The 14107-nt window shown below is 41.8% G+C and overlaps 1 protein-coding gene across 1 annotated transcript; it reads right to left on the bottom strand.

Annotated features, from left to right (window-relative positions):
- Window positions 1-3880: 3880 nt before the first annotated feature.
- LOC109781704 (uncharacterized) lies at window positions 3881-13367 on the bottom strand. The gene is made up of 2 exons (XM_073502251.1): window positions 13280-13367; window positions 3881-5718 (listed from the first exon to the last, which is right to left on the bottom strand). Exons 1-2 carry the CDS (start codon window positions 13365-13367, stop codon window positions 3881-3883), a joined length of 1926 nt encoding a protein of 641 aa, XP_073358352.1.
- Between the last annotated feature and the right edge of the window lie 740 nt (window positions 13368-14107).

Genomic DNA, 14107 nt, shown 5'->3' with positions numbered 1-14107 from the left:
ACGCTATCCACTGCACTTTCGGAGAAAGAAATGGAAGAGGCACATATGCGCAGGTTTGCCTCGATCGATTGTACCCTTGTCCGTTTCATGGGGCATCTTGCAGCAGACACAACACGTAGATGGAGCACATATTCCAAGGTGTGCACACCATCCACGTAAGCACACAACCTTTTTTCTCTTCACTTTTTAAACAAATTGATCATGAGTACTTTTGCATAACAATTGATTTAAATCGTACATGTGAAACTTTTTGGAAAAGAAAGTACTACATTCGTGAATATCATGTACAGTTTCCACAAAAAGAACATGTTAGTATATTATAGCAACACGATTTGTTGACCAAAGTTATGTTTGGAGGATCATGTCAACGATAAAACGAAGAATTGAACTTTGAGGGACCAAGGAGTAAGTACATTTTAGTAAAAAAAATATATAAGGCATGCACATCCCTTTTCAGGATCACCTCCATGTTTGGCTATTTGGTGGAAAGGGCACATGCTACAATATCTCGCTAGCTACCTTTTCCTAGAAGGGAAAACCGAAAAAGGATGATATCTTGCTTAATCTGGTAGCTAGTGCGCATATAGTGCTGTCACTTGCACCAACCTAGACAACTACACTGGCATACTGATATTGCCACCAATGAACACCTCTAAAGTGGAGGGAACACTTTTGCTAATGGTACATACGTGTCAAGAAATTAATCCAAATGCTGCTAGGTAGTAATTACGGCAGTAATGGTCCAGTAATTGTGAAGCACTAGGCGCTAAATGTTTTGAGCACATCATACATCAGTAGAGCGATATTGAACGTTAGATCAAGGGCTCTCGATGGTGGAGATTATTTGGATCCATTAAACTCGCCCTTCTATAGTAGTGGAGATTGCTATAATGTTCTTCCTTCCGTCTATAAATAAGTGGCACTATTGAGATATCCCCGGTCAAAATTTTAAAACCTTGCCATTTTCAAGAATTTCATATGCATATACCGCGGTAGAAACGACATGTCAAAACTACAGCATTTTTTTAAAGATTCACTTGTTGTGGAATTGGATGGAGTAGTAACATGATAGTGCCGGAAAAGAATATCGATCTGGCTGATAACTTTCCCTAACTAGATCGAAAAAGATGATAGGTAGCAAGTGCACATGCGGTAGTGTAACCTACACCGATGGAAATTAAACGGCAGAAGTACGTACATAGAGCACTTTTGCTGATGGTACTTAAGTATGTGTCAACTATACCTGGCCATGGGCCGGGCTTGGGCCGGGCCTAAAAAAGCCCACGGCAGAAAACTGAGGCCCAGGCCCTCCCATCGGGCCTACTTTTCAAGCCCAAGCCCGGCCCATCTGGTAAAAAGCCCTGAAAAGCCCTTAGTGCTTAGGGCCGCGGGCTGGGCCTCTTCCTTAAAATGCCAATATGCCAAGCCCAAGCCCGTCTAGGCCCTGCTGGTGGGCTCAAAACTCAGGCCCAAGCCCGGCCCACGGGCAAGCCCATCGGGCCTAGGCCCTGGATTTTAGGACCGGGCCTGGGTGGGCCGACATGGCCGGGCCGGAGATGGCCAGGACTAGTGTCAACAAGCAATCAACCTGTACATGGTATGAAAGGTTGTTATCGACCGATTGATCATACGTCATCCGTGCCGTGTCTTCGATCGATCAATGGTTGCCCTGAATTTTTGCAGTTTTCATGCGAACTGGAGTAATCTTTTTTTTTGCGGGTGAATAACTTGTATTACTCAACTCATAGAATTACAATCATCAGCAGCTAGCTGGATAGTTTCCTCAGACCAGAACCTAATTAGCTAGTAGATGATGGGATTGGGGCTTTACTGTTTTTTTTTTGTTTTTTTTGCGGGAGGGACTTTACTGTTATCAATTAACTGGCGGTGAACTCTACGGCCACTGATTCAGATGAACCCAGATTTGCTGTAATAGTATTTGCTAACTAGCTCCTGCCTAGATCTACATGAACTAATATTTTATTTGTTTATCTTGGGAGACGCCCCGCCTTCACCCTTCGGAGAAAACATGGTGGCCGGAGACAAGGTATGTAGGCCCAAGCCCGTCTATATTCTTGCAAGGTTAATCAGTATTTTATTTTGAGTATAAACCAACCCATCGAAACTTTGGCTAGCAAATACTTTGGTTGTCCCTGTTTAATCAATGTTGGCAAGATAAATGAAATAAATTTGAGAAAATAGCGTTGGCATGCCAGTTTTTTTTTGCAGCCTAGCTACAATGGTAAATCATATTGCGGCATGAAAACTAACACGGGACCATCTATGATACTACTCACCGATGAATTTTCCTTTCTGTGAAGATACACACACCTTGACTAGGTACTAGGTACGTGCACGTTGTTGTTTGACTACTGGCTTGCTTCTAGTGTTACACATATCTTGACTTTGTTTATCCCGTTCGATGCATCTTATTGGCATTCAGTGGGTCAACTTGGCTCAACCCATCATGAGTCAAAACACCTCTTTCAACGAAAAGATCAGAACAATGGGGCCCACATGCTAGTGGACGTAGTGCAAGAGCCAACACATTAATTCATATCCCAAGCAAGGGTCGGCATCATATCATTGGCCAACAGAGGGATTAGATTAAGGCTTAGATAGGGTTTACGATCAGGTTAACAATGCCACTAATGCTAGTACATGATTAGGACATGGTCCAGCGATTAAGGCTATCATCGATGGATAAATATCTTATGCATGCACACATGTGTCTTTTCTTCATGCAAAAGGCTTCCAGATATTTTGGCAACTGTCCAAGGATGAGATTAATTTGGCTTGCACATAGTAGAAAAGTCTTATTTCATCATGTAGAGATTAAATAAGTATATATCCAGCAAGATTAAGTCAATACATATTGCTTTTTAGGTAATTCCGGCCACAAAAAAGGATTTCAGGGTGTCTAGCCGCGTAGGCGTCGACAAACATCACCACCCACTCCATTGGAAATTGGAATTGGACAATTTTGTGATGTATTCATCTATCTATGTCGGACGTGGCAACGATGGCGTGAGGGCGTGTGCCCCTCCTTGAAGACGTTGATGCGAAAGAAGTTGACTTAGTCGTAGGTGTTTTATTCAATTTTCTTGCATGGCCGGCTCTATATTTTGCGGGGCCCTAGGGCGAAGTTAAAAATAGGCCCCTACACTGATAATATATGTACACATCTATAGATATATAGGCGCAAAATATTAAAGTTTACATCTAACCACACATTCTTATTTAGAGACGTCTATAAGTAACTGATAAGCGCTTAAGTTATGTCATATCATGGCAGAAGGAATAAAAGAGTAGCAAAATATAACAAATACTTTTCGCTGCTAGTTTGATTACCTCAAATAAGAACCAAGTACTTGAGTTCATCGACAATAATACATCAGTTTTTCACAAAAAAACTTCTTCGAGCATTTCGAGATGCAAAATCATTGATGAGAGTATCAAGATCAATTCTGTCCAAGATATCCTTCTCAATACAACATGTAGCGAAGCCATTCAATCTCTCTTGTAACATAGTTGACCTCAAACAATTTTTCAGTAGTTTCAGCTTAGAGAAACTTCTTTCAGCTGAGGCTACAGTCACCGGTATAGTCAAGAGGATCCGATAAGCAACTGACACATTTGGATAGCAACCGACAGCTGTAACAAATTGAAGAATCTCAGGTGCTGACATCAAATCATCTGGCAAAGTTACCTTCAACACTTTTAACTCAGAGAAAAAATCATCAAGGTCAACATCATGTGACTTTTCATGAGTAAAAGTTTGTGCAAAAATAGTGCAAGATTTTCGTAGATTACTATCGTCCAATGACTTCAACTTATTTGAGTTGAATAAGAAACCAAACACCTTTTCAAATGCCTTCAGCTACTCAAATCGACTATTCAATGAAGCAATTGCAGTGTCAACAATGACAAGAAAGTAAGTAACTCTGAAGGATTCAATAGCTGACAGTTGTGGATCTTCATCTACATCATTGATTTCATCAAAATGCCTCTTCCTTTTACTTTGACGTTTTGTACGAAATTTTGGCTCTATGTCCATATTCGCTGCAATGAGTTTGGCACTCTCAATACTAGAATAGAAGCCTTCATCTCTATACTTCTCAAAATATGAAATGACCCCTTCAATGTGTTTGAGAGTAGCATCGATGCACACAATTTTTTCCTGTAACTTTTTGCTCACCATATTGACAGAAAATAAAATATCATGCCAAATAACCATACCAACCAAAGTCTCAAATTTCCCAAGTGCACTGAACAAAGATTGAGCATCACTTACTGCAGCTGGATCATCAGTAGAAGACTTCTCTAGTTCCTTCAAAGCTGATCTTACTTGCTGAGTTTGGTACCTTATAGGTTGCACACTCTTTATTCTACTCTCCCAACGAGTATTAGATAAAGGTTTGAGAGTCAGATTTGGAACATTATCAAGCAAAATCTTCCACCTTTTAGTAGAACGTGCAAACAATACGTATATACGTTGTATAATACCAAAAAATGAAATAGCTTGTTCGCAAGATTTCGCCATGTCGCAAAGAGTGAGATTCAAACTATGACATGCACATGGCATGTATAATGCTTTGGGGTTAACTTTGAGCAATCGAGTCTGAACACCTTGATTTTTTCCCTTCATGTTGGAGCCATTGTCATAACCTTGCCCTCTCACATCGGCGACATTCAAATCAAAAGAATCCAATGTATCCATCAGTACATTAAAAAGACCCAATCCTGATGTGTCATCAACCTTTAAGAACTCTAGGAAAAACTCCTCCACTCTCGGAATGTTACTTGACATATTGACACAACGCACAATTCGCGTCATTTGCTCTTCATGGCTCACATCCGGGGTACAGTCCAATATAACAGAGAAATACTTGGCATCCTTGATGGTGCGTAAGATAACCTTTTTCACGGCATCAGCAAGGAGAGAAATCAACTCATTCTGAATAGTGTGGCCAAGATAATGATGATGTATTTCATTACTTTGAATGCGCCTAATATGTTCTTGCATCACATGATCGAATTCAGCAATCATTTCAACCGTGCCCAAAAAATTACCATTATTATCTTCATACAACTTCCCCTTTGTTCCTCGAAATGCCAAATTACGTTTTGCAAGAAACTTCACTGCAGAAATTATTCTTAGCAAAACTTGTCTCCACCGCTCCTTTTCCTTTGCAATCTCCCGCTGCATGTCATCATCACTTGTTTGATTTTTGCTTAACCTCAACCTTAGATCATTCCATGTGTTCATGTTTGTTAAATGCTCAACACTGCTCTCATGTTCTTGGAGTCTTCCACTGAGACGCTTCCAGTCCCTTAATCCATCAGACGCTAGCAAAGACCTGCTCTGGTTTGATTTGAACAACTTGCAGGCAAAACAAAAAACTTTGTCCAACTCTTTAGAGTAAACCAACCACTTTCTGTCCATAACCTCTTTATTAGCTAATTTTCTGGAATAGTAAGCATATGAAAAACGTCTACCTTCGACATCATCAGGGCGGGCAGGGAACTCCAAGCCCAATTCTCTCACCGGCCCCTTTTCAATTAAAATGTCCCTTTTCCGATTATCAAGATTATCCCATGTCCTAGGATCATATATAGATAAAAGAGAATCATCTTGTTCATCACCATTCCGAGCATCAGGTGAAGGCTGCGAATTTTCCTTTCCCGTGTTGTCCTCATTAACATCAGCATCAATATCTGCATTTAAATACAACAATATGTTGTCACTTACTTACTCACTTCTACAAAAATCGACGCTAGTTAGTTACTTACTGTCATCCAAGGAATGTTCGTTGACTTCAGGATCATCATTTGAATTATGATCATCATCTTGTCCCGGTTCAGATTCTTGCCTTTGATTATCAACACTAGTTACCACTGGAAAGAACATATTTAAAGAACCTCTTTGTTTTTCAATGAGTTGATTCTCTCGTTTTTTTTGTTTTCTTTTCTCGGCACCGGACTTTTGTCTTGGTGGCATTGTAACACCTAAGATTTTAAAGAATAATCAGATCAGCTGATCTAAGAGGACTAGGGCACTAGTCAAATATGTATGTACGCAGTGTTCAAAACTTCAGATTACCTTGACTCCTTGTCTCCTTGAGCAAAGCAGAGCAGGGTGAATGGGCGATTAGGGAGACGGATTCACGGCCTGGGCGATCTCCACTGCAGGATCTCGAGGGTCAGGGCCGGAGGCGCAACCGCGCAGCGACGCAGGCAGGCGGCCGAGGCGAGGCGTCGAAGTCGAACAGACAAGCGAACCAGGAGGCGAGACGTCCGCGTGCCTGGTCGATCGATACTGTACCTTTTCCTCTCCCGATCAGGGGCCTTTTCCGCTGGGCCCTTTAGCACAAACCTTTTTTCAGCCCGTATAAAAGCAGGAGGTATACATACACATATGTGGTGATGCCCCCCCCCCCAAACATGGGCCCTTGGGCGTCGCCCATGTTCGCCTAGGGCCAGAGCCGGCCCTGTTTTCTTGTAATGGTTCCGCTATAAGTGCCGTTGTTGTGTACTCTGATTAATAATTAATAACAATGGCCGTGTGTAACACAATGATGCAGAGGCCGGGGGTTCAACCTAAGAAAAAGGAAGTTATCTCGATGACAACAACATACATCGGGTGAAGATATTTTGTTTGTAGGAGTATATGCTTCAAATCCTAGATTCCATAGTGATAACAATCTTCCAACCATCTAGCTTGAAATGGTTCAGTACATGTACTACCAATAGTTATTGTTTTTTACTATTTATATTTACCCATTGAAATCATGTAGAAATTAATTTGAGAAGTTTGTGATCTTTGATTGTTTACTACATTATGAATATTCAGATTTAGTGGACCACAAAGGATGTGTATGTAAATTTCTCTAGAACACTTCATAATCTTGTTAGGCTAGAGTGTGATTGAAAACATAAAATTTCAAAACTGTGTGCTGGATACAATATTAATTTGATTAATATTTCATTCCAAACATTGGTTGTGAGATGGAAAAAGTTCAAAACGATCAAAGCTTCTTTCTCATAATTCATCAATTTAGCAATATCCAACTGCTAGCACTATCGTACGTGATGAGAATTAAGAAAAAAAATGCATGCCACACTAAACTATGTCATCGATGTTGCTTGTACAAAGCATAATAATGATTTTATTTAAATTTTCTATACTACAGTAGTAATCGCTTAGTCATAGACTATACTACCCATCTTGACAACGACAATCCTAATCGATGGTTAAATTTATCAGTTGGGCAGCTGGCATTTGCTTGTTATTGGAAATAATATCTTTTGTACTATGTTTAATGGGTTAATTAATGGATTTAATTAGTTGATGATTGGATGAAATAAATTGGTAGTTTGATATATTAAATGCATCAAAAAATTATTACTTGGTTGGTTAACTAACGATTGGATGAATAAATGGGTTTAATTAACTATTGAACTACTAAGGTTATAGGGAAAAGGAATTGGCTACGAGGGTCGGAAAATCTATGAAGCAACAAGCAACCAAAAATGAAACAAGTCTACATAAATAAAGTGGATCGAATAAGACACACATAAACAACTGAAATATTCCTTGGTTATCTTGATAGTGCTTCACATATTAATTAAGGTTTGTTGCTTACTTGGAGTGCTGGCATTACATGGTTAATCAATCAAATCAAATACGACTTGTTGGGAAAGGAAGATGCAAAGCATCGATCTCATATACTTTACTGGTCAAGTTTCCCATGTGGAGAATAAGTCTACCTATCTAAAATTGTTTAGTGAGTAGGGCATCATTCGAAAATGAAAGAAGAATATCTTCTCTTGACTAAACTATGTTATCCGCTGCACTTTCAGAGAAACAAATAGAAGAGGCACATATGCTTGGGTTTGCCTCGATCGATCATACCCTTGTTTGTTTCATGGGGCATCTTGCAACACAGTTAACACATAGTTGGTGCACATATTCCTACGTGCACACGTCATCCGGGGAGGCATGTAGGATTTTCTCTTCATTTCCTTTAAAGCTGATTATAATTTCTTTTGCAAAACATTCGATAAATCGAAATCATAAGTGTGAAACTTTTTGGGAAGACGTAGCAATATTCATGAATGGCGATTTTGCTTGGATCATACGAGCACACTGTAGCAACACAAAATGCCCTTTTGAGGATCTCTGCCATGATGGCTACCTTTCCCTATATATGCGTGGGGCTGGAACATATTATAACTTGCTTAATCAAGTAGCTAGTGCGTATGCAGTGATGTCGCCTGCACCAACACGTAGTGATCATACGCATGTTTGACATGGGCCAAGAACAACAAAAATGGGACGGCAGAAGTGGTCCCCACTTTTGCTAACTAAGGATATGATTTAAATGCATGCCGCCCTAGAGTATGTCCTGGATGTTGCCTTACAAAGCATAATAAGGATGCGATTTAAGTTTTCATACTATAGTTATTGCTTAGTCACGGACTGATAACTATCAATCTCGACAATGAAATTCTTAATCGATGGTTAAATTTATCAGTTGAGCAGTTGCCATTTGTTGGTTAGTTCAAACAATATCTTTTGCAAAACGAAACTGCTCCACACATGACACTTTAATGCACAATTTTTGCACGACTAGCAAATCCAGCAATCGGTGCCCTTTCAATCCTACGCATGACCGACTGGGTTTTATCGTCATGAAGGTATCGTGTGCCGTTTTGTCGTTCGCATAGCACGACTCTTTGCAAATTGTTTATATACAATATCTGGTTAAGTAATGAATAAATTGATTATGGGTTTAATTAATTGTTGAGCTACTACATTTAAATGGCAAAGGAATTGCGTAGGAGGGAAGGAATATATGTGACGCACCTAAGCAACAAAAACCGAGACAAGGATACATAAACAAAGTGCTTGTAATAAGGCATGCGTAAACAACTGACATATTCCTATGTTATCTTGATATGCACTTCACATCTTCATTAAGGTTTTGATTTCTTGTTTACTCGGAGTAGTGCCAGCACATGAATTAATCAATCAAATCAAATGCGGTATGTTGAAATGGATGTGCAAAAGGCATTGATCTCACATACTTTAGGAGCCAAGTTGGCCCAATTGGGGGGGGGGGGGGGGGGGGGGTACTAGGGCAATATCTACAAACTAAAGGAGAATATCTATTTTGCTTTTTATACAGAGAAGACGCTATCCGTGACACTTTCGGAGACAAATGGAACAAGCACATATGCTTAGATTTGTCTTGATCGTTCGTACCGTTGTACGTTGCATGACGTATCTTGTAGCACACACGACATGAAACTAGTGCACATAGGCGCGTGCCATTCAGATACTTTACATACATGGCCCTTCCTCTTTACATCTTTTTAAAGCTTCTAGTGTAAATATCTTTGCAAAACAATCAATTGAAATCTTATTTGTGAAACTTCTCAGAAATGAAAGCAAATTTCACAACGTGTGATTTCGTTGGGATCTTATAAGTATACGTACCGTAACAAAAGGAATTGTCGATCCTAATTTGCATTTTTAGAAATCTTATCAGTAACCAAAACAACGAATTAATTTTTGGTAGGCTAAGGAGGGCATTATTGAATGATAAATAATGCACACAGCCCTCTGAAGGACATTGCCATGTTTAGTTACCTTGCGTGATGGTGGCGAGAAGGACAATATCTGGCTTGCTTTCTCTAGGAAAAGATGATATCCGATCCATGGTGGTTGCGCTAGTCACCTACACCTACCCACAACTGCCGATATGCAAGAGTGGAGTGGAGCACCGAAAACGGCAAAAGTGGAACGCTTTTGCCGATAGTATACGTGTCAAGAAACTAACCCAACAGGGCTAGCTAGCAGTGCTACACCCTTTTCTAAGTCGACTGATCTGCATGATGATACGTGGCTCCTTTTTATTTATTTATTTCCCATGCATGCATGGAAGGTTCTCATCGATCGTGGTACACCTTTTAAGCAAACTCATATGAGTGTTCGAAAAAGAAAAGCAAAAACCCATACGCTGGCGGGTCAAATGCAACTGGGAAAATATGCGGCTTCCCCGGCCGGCGTCCGGACACTAGTACAAAACAGGGCTTTCGTCACAGGGCAATTTTCACATTAGTCCCGGTTCAGTCACGAACCGGGACTAATGTGAGTATTGGTCCCGGTTCGTGCGGCTAAGGCATTAGTCCCGGTTGGTGTCACGAACCGGGACTAAAGGGTGCGATGCCATTAGTACCGGTTGGTGGCACCAACCGGGACTAAAGGTCTAACCTTTAGTACCGGTTCGAGCCACCAACCAGTACTAATGGGCTTTGAGGCATTAGTACCGGTTCATGCATGAACCGGTACTAAAGGGCCCATTTTCAAACTCTACCCCCCCCCGGTGGACCGCCTTTTCAGTTTTAGAAAAAACAAAAGGAAATGATGGAAATGTCAAAAAATAAAATAAAATAAGTTTCCCATGTGATATGTGGTCTAGTTGTTGGGAAAATTAACAAATATGAATTTCGACTTTATTTGCAAAATCTCTCTGGAATTTCTTAAAATGGGCATAACTTTTGCATACGAACTCGGATGAAAAAGTTTTTATATGAAAAATCATCTACTCGAAAAGTTACATCCGAATTTAACCGGGGGAACCCCGTTAACCATTTTCAAAATCCTCAGAAACCTAACAGAAAAAAAGATACGGGGCTTTTAAGATCTGGAGAGGCAAAAAAATTCAAAAAATTTCAAATTGTGGTCAAACTGTGGTCAAACAATGGTCAAACTAATTATTCTAGAATATTAGTGTTACTAAATAATTATTTCAGTTTTTTGAATTTTGGTCAAATTTGGTCAAACTGTGGTCAAACTGTGGTCAAACTATGGTCAAACAATGGTCAAACTAATTATTCCAGAAATATTAGTGTTACTAAATAATTATTGTTTTTTAAAACAATAGTTTCAAACTCAAACAGTGAAATGTGTCACTTCATGCTCAAGCTAAATTCCTGAGGGTTAATAGAATTGACATCTTACTATTGTCAGGAAAACAACAAGTGCAGACTTGGAAACGAGGGAGAGTAGAACCCGGAAGTTAAGCGTGCTCAGGCTGGAGTAGTGAGAGGATGGGTGATCATCCGGGAAGTTAGATGATTTGAAATGATGAGGGGTGATTAGAGATTAGAGGATAAATTGAGCAGTGATGAGGGGTGGTGATTAGAGATTAGAGGTTAAAATAATTCAGAAATTTGAAAATCATTTTTTTTAAAAAAAAATTCAAAAATTTCAAAAAAAAATATCATAAAATTTCCTTTAGTCCCGGTTGGTAACACCAACCGGGACTAAAGGTGGAGCTCCAGGCTGCGTCCACGTGGACGGCCTTTAGTCCCGGTTCATGTAAGAACCGGGACTAAAGGGGGAGGCATTAGTAACGACCCTTTAGTCCCGGTTCAAAAACCGGGACTAAAGGCCCTTACCAACCGGGACAAAAGCCCCCTTTTCTACTAGTGGGATGACCGGATGCCAGCGTCGCCGTCGATAGTTTCAGTGAGAGAGCAGCCGCAGTGCACACTATTCCATTGCGTGGCACACACGTGCATGCATGCTGCATGCTGACCCGGCCTCCTGCTGAGTCGGCTGTCGACTGTCATTGAGATCACGTACGTGTTCTCGAGCCATCCACAACTTCAGTGAAGAAGGCTTAACGAAAAATCGAAGCATTAACGAACCGCATATGGAACGGAGGGAGCATGTGGCTAGCCACCTTTTCCTAAACGGGAAAACAATGATGCATCTTGCTAAATCAGGTAGCCAGTGGGCATGCAGTGTTGTCTCCTGCACCAACCCACCGACACCCCACGCACGCTAACATATATATGTACTTTGCCACCTTTGGTGATGGTACTTGGTAGGAGTACATACGTACGTGAGTGTCAAAGGAATGAAGCCAAATGGGTCCATCTAGGCACTACAACTTTTCCTCAGTCGAGTTTGGCCCTTTTTTCTTTCCATCGCTTGCACGCATGCAAAGGTTCTCGTGGACCGTATCGTAGGCGACCCGTCGGTCTCTGCCGGTGCGTAGATTTCAAAGAATCCGGCCGGCGTTCACATATATATATCTCGGTTGACAGCGTCGCCGGCAGACAGTTTTCAGTGGGGGAGACGGCAGTGCATCCCATAAGGCAGGCATTATTCCATCACGTGCCGCGCGTGTTGCTGCATGCTGCCTCTCCACCCTCTTCCTAGTCAATCATCATCCACACGAGACGAGATCCAGCCCATCTCTATCGTAGTACAACTAGCAAGTACAGTAAACAATACGTCAGTTTGGTGAGATCGATCCATCCATCAAACAAGCTAATTACTCCCTACCCGTCATACAGATAGGGAACGTTTTGTGCACGATGTTTAACTTTTGGCCAGTGTCCTATACTGCAATATCAATATACATAGAATACATACAAAGATACTCCATCCATTTATAAATATGTCTTTTTTCCCACAAAAAAAATTATATATTTTTAGAGATTTTAATACGGATTACATAGTTTATATTGCTTCACTCATTTTGCTTCGTATATAGTTCATATTGAAATATCTAAAAAGACTTATATTTAGGAATGAAGATAGTATTATATAAATAGCTTCAATACAAACCAAACCGTAATTTATAAATTTCCAATCCGGATAACTACGATGATATTCATACTCAATGTTGTAAAAAGTTTGACTAACGGTACCTGTAAGTGCGTTGTTCAACCGCTAGCGTTCTGCTCTATCTTGGAGTGGATTGCTTAAAATCCCAATTTTAGGCTCAGGGACGTTCAAAACGGTTGACGACGAAGAACATGTCGTGATCCTGCTCCACTTGCCATCATCATCGTTGCCACATGAGCCGCAACGGCACACCAACCGCGCCGCCAGTTGGGCACGATGTCGTGCACATCCAACCTACACGTAGCACAAAGGGGACCAAGATCTCAAAGATGGAGCCTCAAAGAGGGAATAAGACGCTGGAGACTCCGCCCACCAAAACCTACAATAGGATCATGGCTTTCGTCTGAAGATCTAGACCCGAGAGTTGAAGAAGCATAAATCTCCTCGGCGACGCCACGAAGAAGGATAGTGATGCCCACGGTCGCCACCGCCGCTGGCCATGAAACGTCGGCAAGGTTTACGCCTGGAAGAGACACAACCACCACCCCCATGCAAAGCGCTCCACTGGTCCGCACACCTCCATTGTGGCAAACACGCCATCGTCACGCAATGCCACCGCCCCCTCATCACCAGCCATTGCAGATGGGTTAGGCCAAAACCGAGCGAAAATGGCCATATCCAGCGCCCACCGCTGCAGCACCGACGCGGCGGCCACCATCGGCTGCGCTTAGCCATCTCGGATGGGGAAGAGCTGACGGAGATAGGATGCCACCCCACCCCGATGCGCCGAGCAGGACCAATGGGCCACCGCTCCAGATCCCCAACGACAAAGACACCACGGTCACTACCCGCCGGAGGCCCTGCCAGGAAGCCAAGCCGCTGCACCGCACCATTGGATGGGACGAGCCTCCCCCACTAGGGATCCTGACGCGATTAAGTAGAGGATCCCGCGACCGCCATTCGCCGTCCAAGCTCAGCCCGACAGCGTGGGAAGGCGGGAGGACGAGGAGAGTAGTGGCGATGCTAGATCTGGGATCCTCTCGTGTCGCCTTTGGAGACGACGCGGAGGATGGGGCTGGTGTTTTTAGACTGTAAATAGCAACATAAGGAATTCTCGTTATCTTTGAAAATATTGGACAACATTAGACTATGGGAACATAATTTATTTTTCCGTAAATACGCAAAGCTTACGTATCTTTCATTGGTAGAAGATGCACGAACACAAGATGGGGTGAACAGGATGCCTTAATCGGCGAAAGAAGAGATAAGGGGTTCTTGGCCCGAACAAGCAAACGACATAGCTAAATCAACTAACTAGAGAGGCAGTCAAGACCAACGTAAAGTCTGACAACCACAAGTCTAACACCGAGGACGCCGCGAGCACAGAGGACAACACCTTCGGGAAGAAAAACGACCAACTGAGTGCCACATATGGTGACTATGGTCTGGGCGCGCCAT

Source organism: Aegilops tauschii, chromosome 6 (assembly GCF_002575655.3).
Source record: "Aegilops tauschii subsp. strangulata cultivar AL8/78 chromosome 6, Aet v6.0, whole genome shotgun sequence".
NCBI lineage: Eukaryota > Viridiplantae > Streptophyta > Magnoliopsida > Poales > Poaceae > Aegilops > Aegilops tauschii.
Note: the sequence above shows the minus strand (reverse complement) of the source record. Positions and strands in the feature narration are given on the sequence as shown.

What these genes read in the sequence shown, in the direction of transcription:
- LOC109781704 (XM_073502251.1), bottom strand. Translation starts at nt 13,367, where the DNA reads ATGGTGGCCGCCGCGTCGGTGCTGCAGCGGTGGGCGCTGGATATGGCC. An exon ending in TAACCCATCTGCAATGGCTG is followed by an intron (nt 5,719 to 13,279) that starts GTGATGAGGGGG and finishes ATTTAAATGCAG; the next exon opens with ATATTGATGCTGATGTTAAT.